General features: G+C 38.8%; 1 protein-coding gene across 3 annotated transcripts in view; it reads left to right on the top strand.

Annotated features, from left to right (window-relative positions):
* Window positions 1-2,150: 2,150 nt before the first annotated feature.
* The window catches only part of LOC136857352 (histone deacetylase 8), a 188,318-nt gene continuing 163,282 nt past the window's right edge, over window positions 2,151-27,186 (top strand). For 2 of the 3 annotated variants that reach the window (XM_067135963.2, XM_067135965.2), the window contains exons 1-2: window positions 2,151-2,447; window positions 24,146-24,335. In XM_067135963.2, coding sequence (XP_066992064.2) covers window positions 2,304-2,447; window positions 24,146-24,335 — 334 coding nt within the window. In that variant the 5' untranslated portion in view covers window positions 2,151-2,303. Of the gene's footprint in view, window positions 2,452-24,145; window positions 24,336-27,186 lie in introns of all 3 variants that reach the window. The other variant, XM_067135964.2, reaches the window with a different exon arrangement.

Genomic DNA, 27,186 nt, shown 5'->3' with positions numbered 1-27,186 from the left:
TGACATATTTTTAAGATTTTATTGAAACCATTTCTTTTACGACGCATCGAGTTGTATAATAATTTGAACAGAAAGGAAAATATACCGGTAATGGCATAAAGATACTGGTACCGGTATATGTGTGCATGTATCTTAAAAGGGACTTGTTCACGGTTTAAGTCTCCTTCTGGACTATCGATACTTTTATATAAGTATGGTAACAAATAGATCGTTTCCATGAAAAGGATCATTCAAGACCAGCTACAATATTATCAGACCTGAAGGCACATATACAGGATGAAGCCGATCACCATCGACAAACTTTCGGAAATTGTTCAGGGAAACCTTCTGTGTATATTGGTACAAGGGATCCGTGGTCTCCAGTGGCTCGTTATAGAGTTGAACCGGTAATTATAATATGATTCATTCGGTTTTATTACCGCAAACAACCTTATTTCTGTGAAAATACCTTCACAACAGAGAAAAAGCCTGTGGTCGAAGGCTATCCCACGTCAACATCTGCCTTAAAGTGATAGTACCCTTAACATAATTTTTCAGTCAGATTAGAGCCATAGCAAAAGCTGGTTGTCAAAGAGAATGCCAAAGTCACAAGTACAGCTCAGGAAAAAAATTACAGCACGCTTACCTTTGATCAGCCACAATTTTTTTTTTTTTTTTGGCAGTTGCTTTACGTCGCACCGACACAGATAGGTATTATAGCAACGATAGGATAGGAAAGGCCTAGGAGTTGGAAGGAAGCGGCCGTGGCCTTAATTAAGGTACAGCCCCAGAATTTGCCTGGTGTGAAAATGGGAAACCACGGAAAACCATCTTCAGGGCTGCCGACAGTGGGATTCGAACCCACTATCTCTCAGATGCAAGCTCACAGCCGCGTGCCCCTAACCGCACGGCCAACTAACTCGGTCCACCATTATCAAGTTGGGAAGATGAACAAATAGCTCCTTTCACCAGTTCAAAAATTAATGGCATTCATCAGTTCTGTGGGTATATAGTTAAACATGCAAGCGAAGTGATAGGCTGTACAGCATGTATTGGTTCTATGCAAAACAATACAGAGGGCCTAACAAGTTTAGAAGAATATTTTAACGCATCCAACTATCTTATTTATCCATCGAGTAAATTATTATTGATGTTTTCTCATGTAGAGGAAGTTATTGTGAGAAATATTAGTGTACAAGAAGCATATGGGGTGAAGTATATCACAAATGCCTGGATAGTTTACCTTTAGTTACTGTTTCTTATACACTTGGGTGCTGTAGTGAACATGCTCAGGACTTGGTACCAAAATTAATTTTTCATTACATACGATGCCGATTTTATTTCCGAACAAAAGAAGTACGGAAAGAAATGCAAGCTTGTACGACCGCAAAACATACCCGGAAAATGTTCAAGGTGTCCAGTTAACTGATTGATGGGGTGGAGTGCTGAGCATGTTAATATATAATTTAACTTAAGTAGTTATGTAGGAATTACACATGTATGACATACCGGTACGTAACATCATGTGGGTGCCTGCAGAGTTTTGATGTGTTTATATATTACGCACCATGTGTTTTTTTAAGGTTATAGCTGATAATTGCAACTGAGTTTGATTTTGTAGTGAATTAATGAAATAGCTCTATACACACACATACCTGTTTGACATATTCGTTAAGACACTGACGAACCAATTTCAGAAGTAATGTCATTAAATCATTACTAAATGTAAAATATTTCCTGCGAATTTGTCACATATTACTTTCAAAACAAGGAACACTATAATCTTAATTTGCACGAAACACAGATCGCACATAAACACAGCCATCGGTCAGTAAAGAGAATGCACATTCCTGAAACATAACAATAATAAACACACGGTTTTAAATAATTTATTTAAACGATAAATTCCGAATTAAGTCACATCAGATCTCATTTAAAATCACATGTTCAGGGACAGCTGATCCCTGTTTACCTACACCAGCGCCGCGTAGTGTAGGAACATATCAAACAGCAGAAGTCGTCACACTATGTACTTCTATTCGTCCTGGCCAGTAAGGAGTTATTAGCTAGAATGACGCCATCAAGTCGGCTGTGGAAGAAGATGAGAGCTATACATCACAGATGATAAATATACGGATTATACATCCACTTCTCTTTGGCTGCCGCTGGTTAGCGTGCGCGTACTGTCAAGATATGTTTTTTTTTTCTTAAAAATGTTGTTTATGACCGTTGTAGACTAAATATTCGTTAGTTGTTTTTGTAATGTAATTGTTCTGGATTCCTACTTTAGTTTAGAATATATTGTTAGAATATAATCCTGGTAAATGAATTGTAAAGGAGGATGGACTACAAATCGTAGCGGGAAATTAGAACTGCCAGGCAGTGAAATGTCAGCGAAGAAGGTAGTGTATATCAGTGATACAAAACTCCGAGCGGAAGCTGACAGAAGCCCCCAGTTTCTAGGAAGAGTAAGTACGTAATTTGAAACCTTATAAATAAATACAACAATAGCAGTATTTAACGGAATTTCATAAGGACACTTCTTTGCTATGGTTAGGGTAACTCAATTGTCAGCGAGTTCTAAGAACGATAAGAAATTTACCCAAAGCACCGGTTCGTTTTGAAGTTTTTCTTCGACCTTAATTATCGTATAATCCAGATGTGTTACGGATGGTGGGCTCTTTTTTTTAATAACTTAAGTGACTGAGGTTAGGCTACTTGTAATCAGTGACAAAAATTCAGTAAACAAATCCATTGTGTTGATGAGAATCTTAGGTCTAAATAATATAATAATTTTATTGCAGCCAATGGCCATGAGGAAGAACTGAAGAAGGATAAGTAGGAGAAGGATAGGTTGACATGTGTGCATAATTATATTAGGCAATGGCATTACTATTTTGAAACAATTTATTGATAAAGTATGTTGAGGAAAGAAACGTTAGTGTATTTTTATAATGGCAGATCCAAGCATAAAAGTTTTTCGAATCAAGATGGGTGTAGTTAAACGCTTAGTGAAGCTGAAGGTAACTTACAAATGTGAGCCAGAACAGCAAAGGGAATGAATTCAAGTTTATAAGAATGAAGGAAAAGAGCTGTATTCCATGTTAGGAGCGGCCTGGTAAATTGGCGACATTAGTTGTAAAGTGCCTTTGGCTGTAGCAGGCTCATCAAACTAATAGCCTAGGCCTAAGTTATGTTATGTTATTGTAGAAGACTTCTCCGTGAATAGTCTAGGTTTTCTTCTGAAGACGTGGAGCAAAGTTCTCTGAGATACGTAAAGAATTTCTCCTTGTTTTCTTGACACGGCATAAGTCCAAAAATCCCATATCATGTCTTATGTGACGAAGTTTAGTGGTACCAATATAATTGTCCATTATTGGACATTATAAATTTCCCAACTAACTCATTCCTGGTTGCCAGAGTTTTGCCCCAGTGTGCTAAGTTGGGCTCTTCATTTGTTAAATAGCACACCCACCAGGACGCATGGCTAGTGCATACTGTGGAGGCCACTGCGTAGGCTACTCGGTGCCACCCACAGTGCCAATGCACTTTGAGAGACTGTCTCATTACCAAAAATTGATGCCTGCCTGGCCATCAGATGATATAGATGTTGATTCCCATAGGGAACCTGAAATATTTGTCCCAAATGAGTAAATTTATATTACCAATATAAATGGTCCGTTATTGGACATTATAAATTTTTCAGCTAACTCATTCCTGGTAGCCAGTGTTTTGCCCCAGTGTGCTAAGTTGGGCTCTTCAGTTGGTAAATAGCACACTCACCAAGACGCATGGGTAGTGCATACCGTGGAGGCCACTGTGTAGGCTACTCGGAGCCACCAGCAGTGCCAGTGCACTTTGAGAGACTGTCTCATTACCAAAAATTTATGCCTGCCTGGCCATCAGATGATATAGATGTTGATTCCCATAGAGAACCTAAAATATTTCTCCCATATGAGTAAATTTATAATACCAATATAAATGGTCCATTTTTTTTAATTCGTTAGGGCCATCTATGGACCACGGTGCTTGTGTTTTAGCTGTTTCTTGAAGTCATCGTCGTTGTTTGCCACAATTGGTGTTCTTAGCGGCTGGTTTGGCAGCTGTTTTCTTGTTGGTACCTCGAGCTTTCCTGATGGCCCAGTAGTCCTTCATTTTCCGGCTAAATTCAATCTTACGTTCCTCAGACCATTTCCTGGTCTCGTCTTTTGGTCTGTGGGTAACTTCTGTGAGGGATGTTACAAAGGATTTAGTTTTAAGAGTTGAATGATAGTTACTCCGATCAGCTATGTCGTTTTGATTTATGTGGAGTTCCGAAAGGTCCTTCTCCACTTGCTTCATCCACACGAACCCAGTAGCTTTGCCCTTGTTAGCAGCCTTGAAGATCCTATGAGATAATCTATTTGAGTCCATTCTGGATAGGTGTCCGTAAAAAGCCAGTCGCCTTCTTCTGATGGCATCTATGAGATTTTCTTGGTGTTTATATAGCTCACGATTTGGTTGATACCATCGGCTTCCATCTGGTAAAATTCTTGGTCCCACTATCCGTCTCAGGAACTTTCTTTCTTGTACCTCGAGGGCTCTTAGTGGGGTCTTCTTAGTTAAATATAGACACTCTGCTGCATAGAGGACTGACGGTCTGATTACTGCATTGTAGTGTCTTAGTTTGACATTCATCGACAGATTTTTTGAAGCATACAGCTTTCTACAGGCATGGTAAGCCTTATCTAGTTTGAGTCTCCTGTGTTCAAGAGCCATTGTTTCGCTGAGGTCCTCTGAGAACCATTCCCCAAGGTACTTTACACTTTTGACTCTCTTGATGTAGATATTATCACTGACTCTCATCTTTCCAGGGGCATCTTTGATGTTAGTAACAAACTCGGTCTTTCCTATGTTGATCAAAAGACCCGTTTTAGCCGCTATTGAGTGCAGTGTTTGGAGCTGAGTAGTAGCCTCCTGTATGTCATTTGCCAATAAAGTCAGATCGTCTGCAAAGGCTAGGCATGGTATCCTCAGGTTGTCTGCTTTAATCCCCATCCGTAATCCAGTGTTCTCTGGAAGGAATCTCATCCACTCTCTAATTATCTTTTCCAGAACGCAGTTAAATAATATACATGAGATGCCATCTCCTTGTCTCACCCCTGTTTTAATGGCGAAACTCTCCGAGAGTTGTCCTCTAAACTTTACTCTGGCTGTGGTATTGTGCAAGGTTGCTTGCACCAGCCTGTTGATCTTGTCGTTAAGTCCTAGTTCTCTTAATGTATTGTAAAGAGTAATTCTATCTACTGAGTCGTATGCTTTCTGGAAGTCGACAAATATAGCTACCCATTGTCGAGCTCTTGATTTGCTGTATTGAAGGATGGTCTTCAGATTTTGTATCTGCTCGGTACAGGACCTCGATGCTCTGAACCCTGCTTGATATTCTCCTAACTCTTTATCCAACTGTCTTGTGACATGGCGTTCCAGAATCTTGGAAAATATCTTATAGGTAACAGCAAGGAGTGATATTCCTCTGTAGTTACTGGGATCTGTTTTGCTTCCCTTCTTGTGGATTGGATGGATAATGGCTGACGTCCAATCATCTGGGAGCCTCTCACTAGTCCATATGTCCAGAATTACTTTATGTATGCTCCTGAAGGTGTGTTCTCCGGCATGTTTTAGCATTTCTGCTACTATCCCGTCTTCTCCAGAAGCTTTATTGTTCTTGAGTAATTTAATTACATCTCTGACTTCTTCATACGTTGGAGGAGGGATAAACTCAGTATTGGGGTTAGTTGGTTCTGTAACTTGGAGACGTTCAATAGGTTCTTCTGCATTTAAGAGTCCTTTGAAGTAGTTAGCTAGGGTCTTGGTACAATCGCTGTCATTAAGACACAGCGATCCATCTGGTCTCTGGAGATGTAAAGCAGGGGAAGCGAATTGGGTTGTTTGTTGCTTGAGGCCCTTGTATAGATCTCTAGAGTTGTTCCTTACAAAATCCTCCTCTGCTTGCTTAATCAGTTCCTGGTTGTGCTTCCTCTTGGCCCCTCTTATGATGCTCGACGTAGTTTTCCTCTGTGCAATGAAGGCTTGTAAATTAGCTTCGTTCTTATGTACATTCCATTTGATCCACGCTAGCCGCCTAGCTTCTATAGCTTTATCACATTCGCTGGACCACCACGGATGCTTGTTCCCTTTAGGTCTATTGGGGATTGTTTCCTGAGCCGCTACTGTTATGGCATCCCTAAGTTGATCCCATTTTGTAGATGTGTTAATCCTGTTGGTATTATGAATCAGCCTCTCTTGGTAACTAGTGCTGTCTTCTTTGAGTTTGGTGATATCAAACCTAGGGATCTTCGTGTTTTTTGCTAACATACCCGTGGTCTTTATTAGTGGTTTCAGGTTCGTTTTAACCAGAGACAGGTAGTGATCAGAGTCAATGTTGGCTCCTCGTATCACTTTGACATTCATAATATCCCTGTGGTGCAGCTTGTCTATTGCTACGTGGTCAATTTGGAATTCACCCATCATGCTATTTGGGCATCGCCATGTCATTGCCTTTCTGGGAAGGTGTTTGAAAGCTGTAGACATCAAAAGTAATCCATACTTGGTGCAGACACTGATTAAGCGTTCCCCATTTTTGTTGGTTCTCTTATGGGCAGGATATCTTCCGACAATCTTCCGGTATTTCTGTTCTCTACCGATCTGGGCATTGAAATCTCCTAACAATATAGTCGTATGATGATTTGGTACTTTATCAAGGGTTTCTTCAAGGGCATCCCAGTACTGGTTTGTCATTTCTGGGTTTTTCCTGTTAGAGTCATTGGTAGGAGCGTGGAAGTTAATCATTGAGTATCCCCTATTCTTGCATCTGAAGGAAAGCACCGATGTTCTATCGTTTGGTGATGAAAAGTCAAGTATGCTTTTAACCAGTAGATGGTGTACTGCGAAACCAGTCCCAAGGAATGGTACATTTTCCATTACTCTATTACCAGGTTTCCCTTTATATATTCTATATCCTTGAGACTCTATGGCTTCTTCGTCCGGAAACCTAGTCTCTTGGAGAGCTGCTATACTGATGTTCTTGTCGTTCAGTACATCAAGTGTATGCTTAAGCTTTCCGGTCTTGATCAAGGAGTTTATATTGATTGTGGCTAGATACGTAATATTTCGTTTCAAGTTTCGTTTAGATCCGACTGGGTCACATGAAGGTGTAGGTCCCCCAGAATCCGATGACCTACTTGTGGATTGTCTACCACCTGAGGTATTATGTTCATTAAGTTTGTACTTCATGTTTGATACAGTCTATCACACAAGTGATTAGGTTAGGTCACCCGAAGGTAACAAGTTTTTAACTATCAGGGTTGTAAGCCCTGAAGACCCCAGCACTGATCGGTTCACTGACCCAGTTTCCGCTGGGATTGGTTACCCAACCTCCACTGGGTTGCTCAGTTTAGCAGGGACACCTCGTGCAGGTTACGTGCTGGAGTTGGAGTGAAAGAGGCTAGTTGGATTCTCTTGCTGAATCCAATATGTTATGTTGCAGATGGCCGGCAACGACGCATTTCACTCCCTTTTGTCCGGAGTCACATGGACTCCCCCCAGGTTCATTCCCGGAGCCATTATTAATTTCAATTAATTAATTAATCAATTAATTAATTATTAATTTCAAGGACACTTCCTCTAAAGCATTACTTTGTCAATTTTATATATTTTTCATCTAAACAGTGTTATGTGGCTGAAGATGTTGATAATATACGAAACATGTACCACTTTTGACCAATAAAAATTGCCTTAGGCAATCATTGTATCGACTAGGTGGAAAATAAATAAATACTTCATTGTGAATCTATTGAAGTGCGATACGGACCATGAAGCTGATTTTATGTAAGACTAATGTAGTACGAAGAGCAGGGGCGGCCATACCTTAAGTGCTGAAGTGCTGCAGCACATTGTCTATTCGAAAATAAATTACTTTAATCATATTATCTACAATCAAATACAGTGCATTGGAAAAGACATCAGCAAAAGAATAGGAAATCATTCAACTCCCCTCACAACCAGCTACTAGTCGTGCATTTCACTCCGGGTATGGTACGAATTTGTAAATTTATTGCCAAGACAACAGGAACTCTGCCTTTTGCGCATGCGTGCCCAACTTTTCCGATGTGCTGTAGGAGCAACCACCAAGATATTGCTTCACAGCGATTCTTCATTTGACCACTCAGGGGCATCACTGGTCACACTTGCATTTTGACTGAAATGAGAATGTGGCAGGTGACACCCTCTGAACTCAGCAGGGATCGCTCAAAGCAAATGGGAAAACAAAATACTCAGATGTGCCAACTCCCCCGATTTAAGCAGAAAACTACCGATTTTTGGACCTTCCCTCTCCTGATCGCAGAGACTTATCTCCCGATTTTGAGAGCAGATTTCTTTACTGTTTGAAAATGTTGTGTTTTTCGTCATTCTTAAAGTAGTTGGAGAGAATTGATTTTCAGTGGCCACTGGCAGGGCAGATGGAATCAGCTGGCAGTGATCTTAAATATGACAGAATGTCTAACGTAATGATTTTTATCTGCATAGCAGTGCAGACTGTGAGACTTTTTAGCATATTTACAGGGACAAAAGTACAATTCAGATCAATACTTCCCGAAAAAGAATTCTGAAAAAATGTTTAACCCTAAAGACTTTTTAGTAAGGCAAGTGCTTTGAGCAAATAATTTAGGGCAGTTTTTTTGACGAGGTCTAAGGCAGTTACGATAAAGAGTCACGTGTTCTAAAGCTCAGGTAATATGCAGTATAAATAAATAAGAGAAATTATGTAATAGAGCAATATAGGCCTAAGGTTTTAAAAATTCAGTTGTCCGCCTCTGTGGTGTAGTGGTTAGTGTGATTAGCTGCCACCACCACAGTCCCGGGTTCGATTCCTAGCTCTGCCACGAAATCTGAAAAGTGGTACGAGGGCTGGAACAGGGTCCACTCTGCATCGGGAGGTTAACGGAGTAGAAGTGGGTTCGATTCCCACCTCAGCCATCCTGGAAGTGGTTTTCTGTGGTTTCCCCCTTCTCCTCCAGGCAAATGCCGGGATGGTACCTTACTATAGGCCACGGCCACATCCTTCGCTCTTCCTTGTCTATCCCCTTCCAATCTTCCCATCGCTCCACCAAGGCCCCTGTTCAGCATGGCAGGTGAGGCTGCTTGGGCGGGGTACTGGTCATCCTCCCCAGTTGTATCTCCCGACCCAATGTCTCACCCTCCAGGACACTGTCCTTGAGGCAGTAGAGGTGAAATCCATCGCTTAGTCCAAGGGAAAAACCTTCCTCCCCTGCCACCAGCAGACTGTTCGACGGGCATCGTCCACCCTGGGTTTTATATAGTCCCAGGAGGAGCGCCTGTACCCCGCGGGCGTGCAAGTGTGCGGAGCACCGGCGAGAGCCATGAGCAAGTTGGTGAGCAGGTCCCCGCAAGCAGCACAGGTCGCGCCATCCAGCCTGGGTGTACCCCCATCCAAGAAGGTGCGAACCTCGACTGGTCACAATTGGCCTCCCAAGTGTTAATATATATATATATATATATATATATATATATATATATACAAAGGTGCGAATACAAAACAAAATTACAAGTGAGACGGTGTCTTAGAGATAAACAATACAAGACCTCCGTAAGCGAGTACAATTACAAAGAAAGAAATATTCAGTTGATGCAAGTTTCTTCACCAATCATAGGTTTTAACACATCGCGATATGCCGCAGTCTCCTGATTTTTAACTTTTCAAAGTTGGCACGTCTGAAATCTGTAGAGGAACCCATCAGCTGTTCCTGCCAAGTCTTTATACTCCCAACTTGCCTATTGGAAAGCTACATTTGTAAATTGATGAACTATAAAAATTATACTTTTTATGTTGTCAAAATAAGGAGGAGCCTCCGTGGCTCAGACGGCAGCGTGCCGTTCTCTCACTGCTGGGTTCCGTGGTTCAAACCCTGCTCACTCCATGTGAGATTTGTGCTGGACAAAGCGGAGGCAGAACGGGTTTTCCTCCGGGTAGTCTGGTTTTCCCTGTCATGTTTCTTTCCAGCAACATTTCATTTCATCTGTCATTCATTAATCATTGTCCCAGAGGAGTGTGACAGGCTTCGGCAGCCGGCACAGTTCCTATCCTCGCCGCTAGATGGGGCTTCATTCGTTTCATTCCTGTCCTGGTCGAATGACTGGAAACAACGGTGGATTTTCATTTCCATGTTGTCAAAATAAGGACATGATATTTTGATTTTCTTTAATTACAAAATGTCTAATATATAAATTTCACTATTGCAACATACCATGTAATTTTGCATTATGGCATTGCTGGTTTTATTTCATTCTTTTGGTAACATTGAGAAGTTTGCATACTCACACCAAGTATTTCTGAGTTAATGAATGTTTTGGAATGGTTAACATTGCTTTAAACTTATGTGCTTTAGGAATAGTTAACATTGCAAAATTATTAAGCCATGCTTATCACAAAGAAAAAGAAAAGCACAATCAATAAATGGAAAAGAACAGGTCTGTGCTATCAAGAATTATAGACTGCATTAAGTTTTGCTGTGTGTTTGAATTAGCTTTAATGGGACACGGCGAAAGTGATAGTTCCGACAATCCAGGTGTTTTCTTGGGCCTAGGAGATTTAATTTCTAGTATAGACAGTGCAGTAAAGGAGTGCATTGAATAATAGAGTTTTCATAGGGATCTCAAAAACCATTCACAACAAGCTGTCGGACTACATGCTAGAAACCCGCAGAGAAGTGATAGCAGAAGAAATACAGCAAGCAGATTCTGTTAGTGTAATGGCCAATGAAACTACTGATGTTTCAGAGCAGACGCAGTGTTTTGGTATGAGAAAGATGGTATTCCATATGAACGATTTTGGGGCTTCTTTAAACCAGAAGGTCAGGGTGCAGATGCTCTTGCATAATGTATTTTAAGTGAAATGAACATGTTTAAAGATATACCGCTCAAAGTTGTTGCACAGACCTACGATGGGGCATCAGTAATGAGTGGTGGTTAAGGTGTAGAGCAAGCAAAGATAAAAGCTTGCTATCTCAAAGCACATGACATCTGCTGCTATGCACACCAGCTGAATCTGAGAGTGGAACATGCTGCTTCCCAGAATCAGTCTGCTAGTGTTCTTTGCTCTCCCTTCAGCGTTCCCCATTTTCTTTTCAAGGTCGCCTCAATGGATGTCTGCTTTAGAAGTGGTGGCAGATTGAAGAATTTCAAAGGACCAGCGATTAGACGGGATTTTAGGTCGTGCACCGTAAATGTGATGTACGAACAAAGTGAATCCATAAGGGAGTGTTTATTAATATTGGAGAAAACCCCATCCCATAAAACTTGCCTTGAAGCAAGTGGGCTTCGTTTCAGCTTAGAAGATGAATTAATCTTTTGGCTATAATTTTTTCATAATATAGACATTATGTACCACCAATTGCAGTCAAGAACAGCAGATGCTCTAAAAATAAAATCTGCTGTGTCACATTTCATTCAAGTGATAACAGAATTGATAGAAAGCTATCATATCAGTGTACTGATGCCGAGGAAGTGTGCGATAGAATAACACGCGAGGCCCGTGATTGCTTCCAAACCTTGTATCACCTGGAAGCAGCAAAATTGTTTGAGTCCACCAGCTTTGAATAATTTTGAAAATGTTTTTGGATAAAGAACTTGGTGTGACTCTCCAGGCCTATAGCATGCTGGAAAAGAAAAGTCTCAAATTAGAACTGTCAGTTCTGTATTGCAGGCCAGATTTTAAGAATATTGATAGGGCACTCCCACTTCTGCAGTTCATAATTTCTAGTAATCTGCAAGGTACATCCTGCCAAATAACTAAGCTTCTGAGGATATTAGTAACAACACCCATGACTATTTCCGAGCTTTGAGAGGTGTTTCTCATCACTGAAGAGGATCAGGACCTTAATGCGGAACACAATGTCACAAAGACTACGTGCCCTCGCAATGCTCTCCATTGAGAAGAAGATGGTCTTCAGCACAGAGGGGTTGAACACCAAGGTGACTGACAAATTCTGCAGCTGGAAGGAGCGACCTTACATCTGATCTACACTTTTCAGCATAATCCGAGGAATTTAAAATGGCCATTTAAACACACAAACCTTAAAAAGTCCTTTATTAGTATCATGGACTAATTGGCAGTGTGTGCCATTGCATTATCTTGTGTGAAGTGACCATCATGTCTTTTTTCATCCATAAGCTCTTGAAGGAATGATCTCGGAATGAGCATTTATAGGCCCTGCAATCATATGAGAACATGTTACGCACCATACTTCAACAACGACCTTATGAAGCTGGCAGGTATTTTCTACATTCCTGCAGCGATTGTTCTGACTATTCTCATAGCCACTCAAATGAAACCACTCCATGTTGAGTACTCAGGCCAAAGACTGGTTGGAACCTCAACAGATCCACCATCAGATGTAATAAGTAGCCTAGGTTTCGCTGAAAAGACGTACCAGGTAAATGAGGGGTGGTGTAGTTTCCTGCTGCCTTCCTCACCAAGCCAGACGGTGCTGTTACATATCAGTCTGCCAACTCCACTGAAATGAGTAACACTATCAGTACCACTTTCACACCATTCATCACAGGGACTGGGTGCATAAGGAATGGCATTACTAGCATCGTTCATTCCTCTCACTTTCATATCATCAAAGCCAAGGTTGAGACTGAGACAGATGGACAGACAGAAAAATGAAAGTAACCATTTTGATTCAGCCCATACTGGGAAACACAGTACAGATTAAAGAAAATTAATTCCAGGACAAAATACTCATCATGAGCAGACTTTAAAAACCAACTTTAAAAATGGATGCTCATACCAATTTTAGGCTTCCTTAAATTTTGGACACAGCCCTGAAGATGGTTTTCCATGATTTCCCATTTTCACACCAGGCAAATGCTGCGGCTGTACCTTAATTAAGGCCACGGCCGCTTCCTTCCTGCCCCATCATTGCCATAAGACCTATCTGTGTCGGTGCGGCGTAAAGCAAAAAAAAAAATTTTGGACAGCTGTGAGTTTGAACAGTTTCACTTTTAATGTTACTTCAAGGCTTTTCAGTCTGTCAGAAACACTAATTATAACATTATAGCATTTTTAGTGCTTTTGACAGACTGAAAAGCCTTAAAGTTACATTACAGTCAACACTGGAAAATATGGTTTCTTTCTTAACTAATTAACTAGTTTCACTTTTATCAGCTTTGTTTCTTTTTGGGCAGAAAAACGTGACATATTTTCTATATTCGTACAGTGTTTATTCTGACTATTCACATAGCCACTCACATTAATCCATGTTTGACCACTCCATGTTGAGTACTTAGCCCAAATACTCAGATATGACAGAGAGGGGCTTTTTTCCAGGAGAGTTCCTATGTCATCAAGCTTTTCTTTGTTATCACAGTTCATCTCCTGCATTTCTTTTTTGTGCCGGAGTTTTCCACTGTATGTACCAAATTTGTATTTGGAGGGTGGTCGCCAGGAAATCTGTGAATGAATTGAAACTGGTACTCCTTGAAAGATGAATACTTTGCAAGTAGCACTCACAGTGAAAACAAATTATTTTCATCTAAACATCAAACTCTGTTTTGGTCGGGCTGAGCAGCTCGGATGGTAGTGTGCAGTCTTTCTGAGCCCACCTTGGCAGGTTTGATTCTGGCATTAAAAGACTCGGTTCAAGATCTTGGTCTTACGAAGGAATCTGCTGAGGTACTGGTACTTCGGTCTAGACTCCGTGAAATGAACATGTTGGCATGTTGATACTATAGGCTCCATGCATATTGCAATGCAGCTAAAAATTTAACTACTGTATACTGTAATTTAAAATCTTAAGAATAAATATAGCCATCTACTCACACAATCGTACATCATTCTTGTAATTCTATAGTTTAGGAAATAATTTCGGCAAGTAGATCTAAAGTTCTTCAGATTTGTAAATTTTTTAATGTTCACTGGAGTAGAGTTCCAATGTCTGGCATCCGACACTTGGAACGACCGGTTGAAAATGCAGTAGTAGTTTTATTATTGGGAATGGCAGTAATATGTGATTACACAGCAAAGATTTTTGTTAAAATATTTCTCATAATCCAGATATGAAACAAAGTAAACCTAACCTACGTAACTTGAAGTATGCAATCCACTGAACACCAACAGAACTACTCAACCTTCATTTTAATAAATAATCTTTTGAATTCTAAACACACAAACCTATCCTAATCATAACATATTAACTGAAATGTTAGAAATAGATAGAACTAAATTCTAGAGATGATTTTTCCTCGACGACACAATATACTGCGGGTGATTGTTTGGTCCGCCGTGTCAATATATTATCAGTTTCTAATTTTGTACAATGTTTCACTCGTACATGTTTCGGAAACACCAACTCCCTTCATCAGCAATTTCTACATCATGCATCAATATTCCCCATATCTTAAGATCTAACATTATTCAGTTTTACATGATACATCGTTAATATATAACATTATTTTCACACATACACATAAAATTACAATTTCTTGATAATGTTTGTTGTCATGGAACATTTTAAAACACTTTTAAAAAGTTCAGCTGGTTATTGTTATGTTGTATAGCACTTTAAAATATGCATTAACACGTCAGATGGTTTAATGTTTCTTGCTACTGTTTGTTCTGCTGTAGCCCACTTAACCCTCGAAGTGGCGGTCATTTATCCTGTAATGGCAGCGATATTTTACCGGTGTTGCAGACTCTTAGTATAAATTGTATTAAAAATCGTTGACCTGTTATACATACATAAACAGCACACCCTTTTATCCTCAAAAGTACAAGGAATAAGATGATGATGATACTGTTATTTATCATCCACAAAGTGTAAGACCAAAAATATGTTGAATTTGTTTATATTATTTAATTTTGCAAAAGTTTTGCTATATATAAAATGTTTATATTTAGGTAAATTTTAAAAATGACATATACAAAAGAAGCACCAGTTCATGTAAATAGTTGTGTACCGGTATATAGTTTATAATACTGTTCTTAGCTGGAAAAATTATACAACAATGTATACAACAATTGTATGCTACCACTTGTACATTTCACTCAGAGTCACTTGGGTGGGTCTTTGTTTTTACTCCTTAATTGTGAGGCCTCCAGAAGTGCACTAGTTTATAACACCCCTGGTGAATACCACCATTACATCCTTGACACCAGAATGTAGACTTCTCCTTCTTCTTCTTTACTTTCAAGCACACAACACATAGGCGATTGTTATTCTGTGGCAATATTTCGAGAGCATGAGAGAGGCCTCCTGCATGACCTGTTGGCCTCTCAACTGGAATTGGGGACTATTCATTTAGCAATCCTCTAACTATAGTGATCATGAAGTCTCATCTTGCTAAAGGCTTATCAGTGTTCTTTATGTACAGGACGTATGTGTCAAATAATGTCATATCTAGAAGATTTGAAAAAACTGCTTCCAGTACCTTCTAGTGGGTCTGGAACAAGTGGCATGGAAAATGCACTTACCTTTATTATCTACACCTCCCATGAAGTTATTGTACTTATGAATCAGTAGTGGTTTCAACCCCTCATTTCCCTCAGTGTAACATCCCGTTGTGAGACAATAAACTGGTTTCCTTGTTTTCGTCTCTTTATAAGCAACCAGTAGAACGTCACCTTGCCTAAAGTAAATGATTTGCCTAGGTTCAAGTTTTGTACCTAAAACAATCTGAGACAGTCCCTTTGAAGATTTATTCACTGTTCCTGTGAGGAAATGATTCAGTATTGCTGAGATGAATGCATATCAACACTTCAGATAGATATCAGAAGGAAAACTGGCGACTAAATATAGCTGGCTCAGCTGAGACATTTGTGTGGCCGGCCGCTGAGTATGTAGCAGCTAGCACAAGACAGCGGAATTATGACGCTACTTTGGCAACGATTTACACTAGATTAGTGTAAGATGTTGTTATACAAACTATTTCATGATTATGGCCGAACATTTCTCCTTCAATTGATTCGTAATTAGCACATTTCGATGAATATTAATAAGATTATCGAAATAAAATAAAGAGCATGTCAAAATGCCTGATACCAGGCGTTGCCACTGAGCAAACGCATAAAACGCCTGATATCAGGCGCTTGCCACTTGGAGGGTTAAGCGTACACCTATTAAAAATCAACTATTATATTACCACAGTTATTATCCCCCTGTGGGTGGGGGTGGTAGAATAACACCCATGGTATCCCCTGCCTGTTGTAAGAGGCGACTAAAAGGGGCCCCAGGGGCTCTGAACTTTGGAGCGTGGGTTGGCAACCACGGGGCCCTTAGCTGAGTCCTGGGATTGCTTCCACTTACTTCTGCCAGGCTCCTCACTTTCATCTATCCTATCCGACCTCTCTTGGTCAACTCTTGTTCTTTTATGACCCCGACGCTATTAGGTTTCGAGGGCTAGGGAGTCTTTCATTTTCACGCCCTTCGTGGCCCTTGTCTTTCTTTGGCCGATACCTTCATTTTTCGAAGTGACGGACCTCTTCCATTTTTTCTCTCTGATTAGTGTTATATAGAGGATGGTTGCCTAGTTGTACTTCCTCTTTAAACAATAATCACCACCACCACAGTTATTATTAGAAACCTTTCTTGGTTAAACTGGTTTACCATTAAAATATTTGACTCCTTAAGCTTTAAATGTGTAATTGATTACATGAGGTCAGGCAAATCGTACGTTATTGGTGTTGGGCTTTCAGCAGAGCGAATCACACCTCCCATCATGTCCTTGAAATAGTGGCTTGTATTTGCTCTTTTTATTGGAGAAGAAGAGCTTTCTTGAAGCGGAGGAAGCCTACCTGCTCATCAGCCAAACACTTACATTGACTGGTCGAATTTGTCGAATCTGCTACAAAGTATGTGTGTTCCATTTATGTAGTATGCTGATGAAACATGTACAAATGAAACATTGTACAAAATTAGAAACTGATAATATATTGACAGGGCGGACCAAACAATCACCCGTAGTATATTATATGAACCTAGTCAATATAGACCAATTAAGCGACCGAAAATAGTCAAATTTGTCAGATCTACTATAGTATGCGCACCTTTTAGTGATACATGCACACCCTAGTGCTGAATTGGTCGACCTCGGTTATCTTCGAGATTCGTAATGGCAACCTTTGAAACACAAACTATGAATCGCTTATGCATTGCTGTGTGACATCTTGCGTACCCTTTACGTACTAGTACTGTTGTTGTTTACACAGCAAAGCCAAACTATAGAATTGATGCTAGGAGCAAGATTCGCATTGATAAATGTTATATAATGTTAAATAATGTATGTGTGACACAGTTGTTGGCGTAAGATAATAAATGTTTAGAAAATTCATATCGATCGATCATATTATCGATTCAATTCAGATTTCATTTTCATTCAGTCATTACAGTGTTTAAATACAAATAACAGCAGTAATCACAACAAATTATAAGCATAAAAGTAGTGAGAGGGTGATTGAAACTGTACAAATGTACCGGTAGTTACAATGAAATACTTAAGACAGATTGTTATTACTATTTTAACCTACCATTCTCGGTTATAAATGAAAACTGCTGGTAAGTTAAATGCTGATTATAGACCAGTGAAGTAAGCAAGTGACTAACGTATCTACTAAAATATGCTACAGTTATTCTAAACTGCACTCAGATTATAACAGGTTAACTAAAATAGTAGAACTGAAATTGTAACTCAGTACTTGATACTAAGACTATTATTATTATTATTATTATTATTATTATTATTAATAATAATAATAATAATAATTTTCTTCTACATGGTAACAGAAATTGAAACTGACCTTAATTCCTGAAATATCAAAAGTAGAAGGGAAAACATCTAAAAGCCGGGCTGAGTGGCTCAGACGGTTGAGGCGGTGGCCTTCTGACCCCAACATGGCAGGTTCGATCCTGGCTCAGTCCAGTGGTATTTGAAGGTACTCAAATACAACAGCTTCGTTTCGGTAGATTTACTGGCATGTAAAAATAACTCCTGCGGGACTAAATTCCGGCACCTCGGCGTCTCCGAAAACTGTAAAAGAGTAGTTAGTGGGACGTAACACAAATAACATTATTATTATTATTATTATTATTATTATTATTATTATTATTATTATTATTATTATTATTATTATTATTATTATTAAACATCTAACACAGTGACTTGATAACGTCTCCCGAAACTATGCTGGTGACTTGAACTAAAAATATCGAAATATACAAATCAGCTGATTTATTAGACCAGTGGAATATTTGAAAGGAATAGGAGCAGTTAGGTATCACCAACAATGCAAAGTCTTGCATGCAATTCAGTGTCTCATCTATTTAGGAAATATGTTATGGTTTATCCTTTTGAGTCTTTCTTTAACTAATTTTACAGTGTTACTGGTATTTCTTCAAATAAATTTTTTCCTTTCTGATAGCTGCAACGGATCTTAAAGTGCTATACAAAATATGTCTAATACCTATAGAAATGTAAATGTAGAAATTGCAGCAGGTACTACTCCATATAACAACCTGGGTTTATAAGCATCCTACCATCAGAATGATAAATATTTTAACAAAATTATTTCCCATATTCCAGATATGAAACAAAGTAGACTTAACCTATGTAATTTACGGTATGTAATATACCGAACACCGACAGAACTACTTAACGTTCATTTTAATAAATGATCACTAATGTTGATTATTACTGACAAACAGAAATTGTTTATTCCACTAAATTCCACATATTTCCACATACATGAAGTTTTTCTATTATGCTAAGTAACTGAATCACCTCAGAAAGGTTCTATGTCCACATTTTGTCATTTTTTTCATAAACTAGCTCCTCAAGGGTAAAGCCACCATTGAGTGCAGGAACAATGTGTGTCGTAATATAATGACGGCAAATATAGCAACGAGAAGTTAACATTAAGTGTTAATCCCTATGTCCAGGACATCGGGCAGCTCTGCATTAAATAAATTCTGGGCTCAGCACGGTGCGCTATAGTACTACCAAACTAATCCTGTGGATTACTTTCCAGAAGGCTGTGAGTTGTTTGGAAATTAAAACAAAATGCTAGTCTCTTTGGAGTTACAAATCAGTAGGTATGCTTGTTCAGCTATGGTCCATATTATGAAAATGAGTGAATAAGAAAGGGAGTCAAGTTTTACAAGAAGGAGAAGATGTACCAGTTCCCAGTATCAGGAAAAGGAAAAGGTATTAGGTATCCTTGTACAATAAGCAGAATGTGGTAAAGTATTCTATAGTATAGGAGTTCCATCATCATAACCACAGAGACAAACTGATTTCTGGCAAAATTTAGGACCACCTTGTAACTGTCACAATAAGTGCTTTGTCTCTAAGTCAAGATGACCAGTTGTTATTAGCCGCTTCCTTGATTTCAGTACGAAAGATGGGCAAGACCTCTATCATCTATAAGGTCTGATAGATGCTGGTGATGTTAAATATTACAGACGTAGTCAAGCTAAGAACCCAAAAGATCGCTGTACAATTGGAACAAATCGTGTTGAGGTTTGCCGGGAAGCCTTTTTAAGCTTGCATGCAGTGAGTGAAAAAATGAGTCGGAAGAATTTGCCAGCTTCTTCTTCATGGCAAGAGTCTCAAGGATGCGAGGGGCAAATAAAAAAGTAGCAATGCAGTACATGATTACAAATTTACTAAGGTCCCAACAAATCCCACTATTCAGACGAGTACCATCATTTAAGTGCTGACCTAAACAGGAGAATAATGTACCATATTTTCAAAGAAAGTCGTCCTGATTCTCTTGTGAAGTATGAATATTATGTCGATATTTTTAACCAAGATTTTCAGTTATATTTCAGTAGGCCACAGACATGTGCTGTGAATGTGAGATGTTATCTGTGAAAATCAAGAAAAATGTTTTGAATGAAACATCCAGATGAACTGCAGTGTGAAATTATGGTACTTAAGAGAAAGGCTAAAAACAAAATGTGTGTTGGTTTGAAAACCAGAGACTTGTAACCAAAAATGAAGCTATTTTTGCCCTGAAAATTTCAGTGGAAGATTTATTTTACTTGAGGCAACTGACTGTAGTATGTTTGGAAATAATAACATGAAAACAAACACCACATGTTTTAATGTTTATCGTGAAGGAATAGCCCTTAAAATACCAAATGAGGTGGCTAAGAACCCAAAGAATCACTGCACTATTGGGACAAATTGTGTTGAAGTTTGCCAGGAAGCCTTTTTAAGCTTGAATGTAGTGAGTGAAAAATGAGTCAGAAGAATTTGCCAGCTTCTTCTTCATGGCAAAAGTCTCAAGGATGTATCCAATACTATTTTACTACCCTCGTTTCTATTGATGTTAAGGAACTTCATCTGTTTTATGACATCTGCCCTTTGCAAAACAAAAATCATTGTTCAATCAGATTATGTCAAGCTTCATTGGACAATGGGAGGTTCAGGATAGTAGAACTGATCTTTCCATTTAGAGGACATTCCTTCTTGCCATGCAACCAAGACTTTGGTTGCATAAAACGGAAGCTTCGAAGAATGCACAGTATCTATACTGAACTCTACAGAACTGTACAGAACTAACCATTGCCTCTACTATTAAGAATAGATTCATGGTATATGTCATGCAGACATCTGAAATCTTGGACTTCAAGACCTGGTGGGATAAACTTTATAAGATGGCTCAGTCAGTGGAAACTGCTTCAGAACCAAGGGACCAGAGAGTGCCTTTCCATGCGTCAAACTTGCATCACTACATCTTCTCTGGTGATGTATTTAGGACTGTGAGAGAATCTACCATGATAAAGGGGTTAATTTTCCATACATTCCGGTTGGATTTGCCTGAAGTTTCATGTGAACATGCGTACATGTGTGTTTTCCTGTCAAACAAGCTTTTCTTGAAGCACATTTCAATGAAAACAAGTAAGATGTTAGATAATAAAAAATCAGTTTCTTACATTATGCAAGAGGAATCTTGTAATGAGATTTTCCAGTGGCAACAGAATGAAGAGCGCAGAGTGAAGAAAGGTGTAAATGACTAGAAGGTTTAAAGAAAATTACACTAATGTGTAAGAAAGTGATAGATTAATTTCGTTTCTGAGGGTATTGTGTATACTTTTTTTTTTTAAAGTACAAATTGACCTAAAAATGTCTGCCTTACTCATATTTTTTGCATTAATTGCGTATTGTGTATAAAATGAATATCTACAGGTATATTGAAATCTGTTATAAAGAAAATAATCAAAACTTTTGACTGAATTATTAATTATTGCAGAAAGGTCCTAAGTCCAAGCATTTTAATATTGTGTGATGTAGTTTATGAATTTATATTCTTTAAATGTGCAGACTATCAGCTAATAATGGTATCTTTAGGATCCCTACACTAAGTAAAGGGAAAGGAGACATTAGGGATCCAAACGCATATTGTGGAATAGCTCTTGAATGTACTGCCCTAAAAATATTGACAAGCCGTATAACAAAACGTCTGTACAGCTTGGTTGAAGGATCAATACTGGAAGAGCAATTTGGATTCATGAAGGATAAATCAGAACTGCAAGGGGATATAGAAGATGCATTAAAATTCCACAGAGGTAAACTACATGCTGTCTTTATAGACTACACTAAGGCCTTTGACCTCATAAATAGAAATATAGCAATTGATAAACTGGAGAAACTCAAAGGGAAAAATTACATCACGAGGATTTTAAGGAACATTCTGAACAAAAATTTCATACAAATAGATGACAATGTTGATATATCAGATCCAATAGAACAAACAGAGTTTTACAAGGTGATCCGCTTAGCCCGCTCCTATTTAACATAGTAACTGTGGACGTAACTCAGAGCATTAGAACAGAAAAAGTCAAATTGTACGCATATGCGGATGACATGGTGCTTGTATCCACTAAATTAACGAATCTTCAGTCTGAGGCTTTCAACAAACTTACAGTATTGGCAACCTAGAACGAACTTCAATTAAATGAAAACTTAACTGTGTCAATGACTTTCAGCAAAGGAGGCAGACCGGCAGCTAACGATGTTATAATTTATACAAGAGACACACTATCGATCATAACACATCACAAATATTTGGAAATCACATTACAGACTCACGGAAATCAGTATCCATGTTCGGGAGAGAGTTATCGCCGCTTTATCAACTATAAACAGTATAGGCCTACCGAATTAACGGAAGTTATCATTAAATACTGTGTTAAAAAATTTTAAGTTAAAAATCACCCCAATAGTGACATATGGTTTGATATTAATCTGGGACCAACTAAGAAAGAAGAACCTCAAGGAAATTGAAAAATTAAAAGCAAGATTCCTGAAAAAGGCCTTGTGTATTTCAAAGTATACACCTTCACGTCTGGCATATGTTCTCGCCAGAGAATCCTTCTACATTGAGGATTTGAGATACGACCTATGCCTGCCATCAACAGAAGCATACCAGAGTCTACTCCGAGAATTGCAAGGACAAAGAGAATAAATATTTCCTGAATTTTACGCTACAGATGCTGTGGTCAACAGAGAATGGATAAAAGCCAATTATGCATTGAGACACTTCACGACACGTTCTGTTGTTCATGGCTTTCACCACTGTATCTGCACGAGAGACATCTACCACCAACCGAATGAACTATGCGTATGCAAACTTCGTGATAACCCATGTGACAGATATCACGTAATGACATGTCAGCGCAGAGAAATATCTCTGACAAAATTCTGTGAAAATGTTTAAGAGCATGTCCTCTACTTATGCACATTGTGCGAAATGAAATTAAATTACACTATGCAAAGCACAAATTATTATGGCAGCCTAATAAACAGTCTTTTTTTTTCTTTCTTTCCCAAAAACAGGTGAGGTGGACATAGGGCCTATCTGAAATAATCACTTCAAATACTTTATCACTACTAAAGGACAGAATGCCATCAACAGCTGACCATTCACTAGTGCTTCCAATAATGAAGTCCTGGATCTTAGAGAAAGTCTGCCTTAACACCTTATGTTGGAAATACTAGATTTTTAATTTTATTTATTTTGATTTTCCCCAACTGGAGATTGCCCCCTGAGGACATAGTACTGTATACAGAAAAATGGGTAAGTTTTAAAAGTAATTGTGTAGGAGTTGATTACATAATGGTTGGTTAGTACATTTGATATGTTCTTTCATTAAAATATTTGGGAGTATGGTTCTTCAGGATTTGGATGTGATATTTCAAGGCAACTCCAACTTCTCATATTAATGCCTGATCAAGGTTACATGATTTGCAAAACTTGATGAAAAACAGAGGACCAACCATTGCCTGACTTCAGTATCATCCAACTGGTATTCTTGTTAATAAAATGAAATGGTTGGTTTGTGTGTTGTTTTCTTTTCCTCATGAACCTTATGTGTTTCAGGCATTTTGAGTCTGATCGTTGGATCTGTTTTAAAGCCCTTTCAGTGGACTTTGAAGGCTGTCGCATAAATTCATCAGGTGCTGCGTGTAACAGAGAGACCGTGAACCTCACGAAGACTGTAAAGGCAGAGTCTGTTTACACTTGAGTAATGGCAGATCATATTTTATAGTTCTGTGTATTTTATAGAGCTTTCCCATGCAAGCAGTTCTTATGGTTTAATTGTTACTGTTAATTACAGAATATGGTCTCATTTTAATTTAGTGGGAATTCAATTTGGAAACAAATTAGTGATGAAAATTAGCTTATGTGGATGATTGCTAGATGTATGCAGAATTTTAAGAAAAGAAGAAAACAGATTAAAACTTGAATTTTATTAGTTTCTAAGGAATGACTGACTGCGCTATCAAACTGAATCATACACCAGAAATTTTGAAATTCATAGCTGAAGTTATACAGTATGGTATTATAGGCCTATTATATGCATGGGGCAATTAACTGTGGGATGAACCAAAAGGTGATTTGTACAATCTATATTGTACTTGAAAATGACTGCAAATATCATTTCTTTCTGATCTGGGTTGGCATGGCATATCTGTTCCACAGGTGCAAATGATTTCTGTACTGATGCAATGCTTATGAGCATGGCATTTTCTGATTTTATTCACATGTGTAGAGTTAAATTATTGCGAGTTCTTGTTGGTAGTTCAGAATTTGAAACTGTTTCAGGCAACTTTGGTCCACAGCCTTATTAGGGCCTATGAGCTTTTACCTCTGATGACAGTATTGCCTTCTAGACCAGCTTCGTTGCAAGAGATAAATGCATTCCACTCACTTCCATACATCGAACATTTACAGAAGATTAATGATTGCACCGACTTAGAAGAGCTTGAAGATGAATCTGAAGAATTCGGATTAGGTATGTAATTTGAATTTAAAATAAATTAATTCTAAATGAATAAGAAACCTAGTTGTCTAATGGTGGTGCTAACTTTTGTAGTGTAACTGGCTGTGCAACAAAGTTGTTCTGGTATTTTCCTTCTGCACTGTATTTTCCTTGCTGTACTTGTACCGTTGCTTTGCTATTAACAGGGCATAAAAATGAGAAATCAATGTTGGTAAATTATCTGCCACATGATTAAACCACTTCAGGAAAAATTCTGATACAGACATGTCGTTATGGCCATCGGCGATTAAAGGGACCATAACACAGGAACAAATACCTGGTATTACAAAAGTCTTTGTCCTGCTTACTACTGTGACCGTATCAGCACAATTAATATTTATTTCAAATTATATGCTTGGTAAGGAAGCAGGCAGCAAGCTTTCTTTGTGTGGATGTTGGGAGAAGCATCAGATTGTGCAATAGGACGCCTGCCAGTGCGCCGCCTTACACACCCACTGGGTGGCTTAAAGAATCCCCGAACTAGGCACACGTCATAGAAGAAGCAGCAGAAGAACACTATTTTAGTGACTCCATATTGAAAACAAATGCCAGCGTACAGCGATGCCAAAGCGATCGGGCCAATTTTAATGTATTTTTGGTGTAAATAAGGCTTGGTTAACAAAGATGCACCCGTCAGAGCGGTAGAAATAATATTGGCAAAAATTTAAAAACAGGAGTGATAGTAGAAGAGATTCTCCAAGGTAAAAGCACTTGATAACAGCTTATGTAACTGGCTTAGCATACGGACGCGATGGGTGAAACCAGATGTCTTTGGGGATTCACCATTTCCCCTTCGATCTTGTTAATTAATTACGGCAGATCCGCCGAACATAATCAACTCCGCATGGCGTAGCGCACTTGTGCGTAACATAGTCACACAATCTAGCGTATTGCTGATTTCAACAGGCTGGTTTATCCAGGAGAGGTCAAAATAAGAGTGGGGAAAAGGCCAGCTAGCCACCCCTATTCCCGGTTTGGCTATAAGTTGTTGCAGATTCTTGGGGGAGTCAGCAGTCGAGAACGAGCTTCAGAGGTGGAACTACAGTCGGTTCGCGAGCGATATCTACCTCTTCTTTGTCTGAATAACTGACACAAAGAAACGGGAGTGAAGTTCTAAAATGTTTTCCAGTGTGCAGTGATGGTAGAAAATGTAATCATATGATAAAGATATTTGTGTGACATCCGATCGCGAAGTAAACTCTGAATACTTGTCATTGTGTCGTTGGTAGTGACTGTGAAAAGTTGAGTACGCCGTGGGGATCAAACTCCGGACGGAGAACGCTCATCGCGAGGTTGAGGTCTGTAGCAGTGAGGGAGCTCATTTTTCGCGAAGTATAACTTTGGGATTTGGGAAACTGTTTCAAAAGAAAAGCAGTCGTCTTGTGAAGAAATACTATAAAAATAAACCCATGTAAAATTGAGAATAGGATTTCAGGACCAAATTATCACACTAAGTAACGGGGAGTGATAAATGCAGGATCTGATGGAGAAGGACGGTTTATTTATATCACGGAAGTAGGAGGCGATAGACTTGGGAATGAGGAGATCATGAAGGTTCAACTCGCCTAATTTAAAATGAAGTAGACTAGCGGAGATATCCATAATAATTAGCATCACGTAACTTGCATCGGTCATAGAACGATAGAGGGGAAGTTTGATGGTGTCGAGTGATCAACAAGTGTGCAAGATTGTGTAAATATAATTTCAGTGATCTGTTTACCAGGAAGATGGATTACGCCAGAAATGTCATCAAACTCCTAGAACCCAGGACTGCACGAGCCAGCGACATGGAGTGAGCACCGATGGCAGGCCCCCCGAATTCTCCGGATGGGGCTAGAAACCACCAAAACTGTTAAGTAACGAGCTATTTTCTTCCAATATTAGTATTTTCCCTTGTAAATAGAGTTAATGTAAAGATAGGGTTAATGATGATGTAATTGATAGGTTAGTTACCTGGAGTGGTCGGATGACCCTTGTTTAATTTGATTTATGTTAGCAGATATGGGAAGGAAGTGAACCAGGAAGGATGTATAGAGTTTGGGACCCCTTTTAGAGGCTGCATGCGCATGCTATATTATATATTTTTATTATGAGTGCTGAGAAAGATTTGAGGGGGAAAATAAGTAGAAAATTGAACAGGTTAATGCCGTAAATTTCATCTGCGTGACTGCATAAGACGAGCAGGGATTAGCAGGTGACAGGATCATTAACATGTGCCTATACAGAAGTTAATGTGGAATAGTGACAGCACTAAATTCATAAAAGTAGAAGCAGTAGCTTGTTTTGCATGCTAGTGTATAAGTTTGGCTGTAACTGAAGATGTTTGAGAAGATATGTGCGAAAGTTCGAACCCGGCCCCCCCTACACATTAGTTAGGCTAATAAAGTAGAGATTTACTAGTTGAGTTTGATCATGTCTGAATATTATTATTATTATTATTATTATTATTATTATTTTCGTAATGTAATTTGATCGGTGTTTTTATACCGATACATTTCAAGCAACAGGTTAGAGGATTATTATTATTATTATTATTATTTTCTTAAAGTAATTTGATCGGTGATTTTATACCGATATGTCTCGAGCAATAGGGTAGTATCTGACAGGTACACAATCTCGCCTCAGAGGCGGAGAAATGGGAATATTGCTGTGGTCAGTGGCTGACGTATGGTGAATATTAGGAGGGAGAGAAGATACGAGTCGAACTCCAGACCTCCAGAGATATGAGATAATTTGATGTGCGTTAACGATTGAATTTGAGAAATGATTCTCGTGTATTGAAAGTATGTGGGCTGGCTTGAGCAATGATTAGATTGCGCCAGTT

This window comes from Anabrus simplex, chromosome 1 (assembly GCF_040414725.1).
Source record: "Anabrus simplex isolate iqAnaSimp1 chromosome 1, ASM4041472v1, whole genome shotgun sequence".
NCBI classification, from domain to species: Eukaryota; Metazoa; Arthropoda; class Insecta; order Orthoptera; family Tettigoniidae; genus Anabrus; species Anabrus simplex.
Note: the sequence above shows the minus strand (reverse complement) of the source record. Positions and strands in the feature narration are given on the sequence as shown.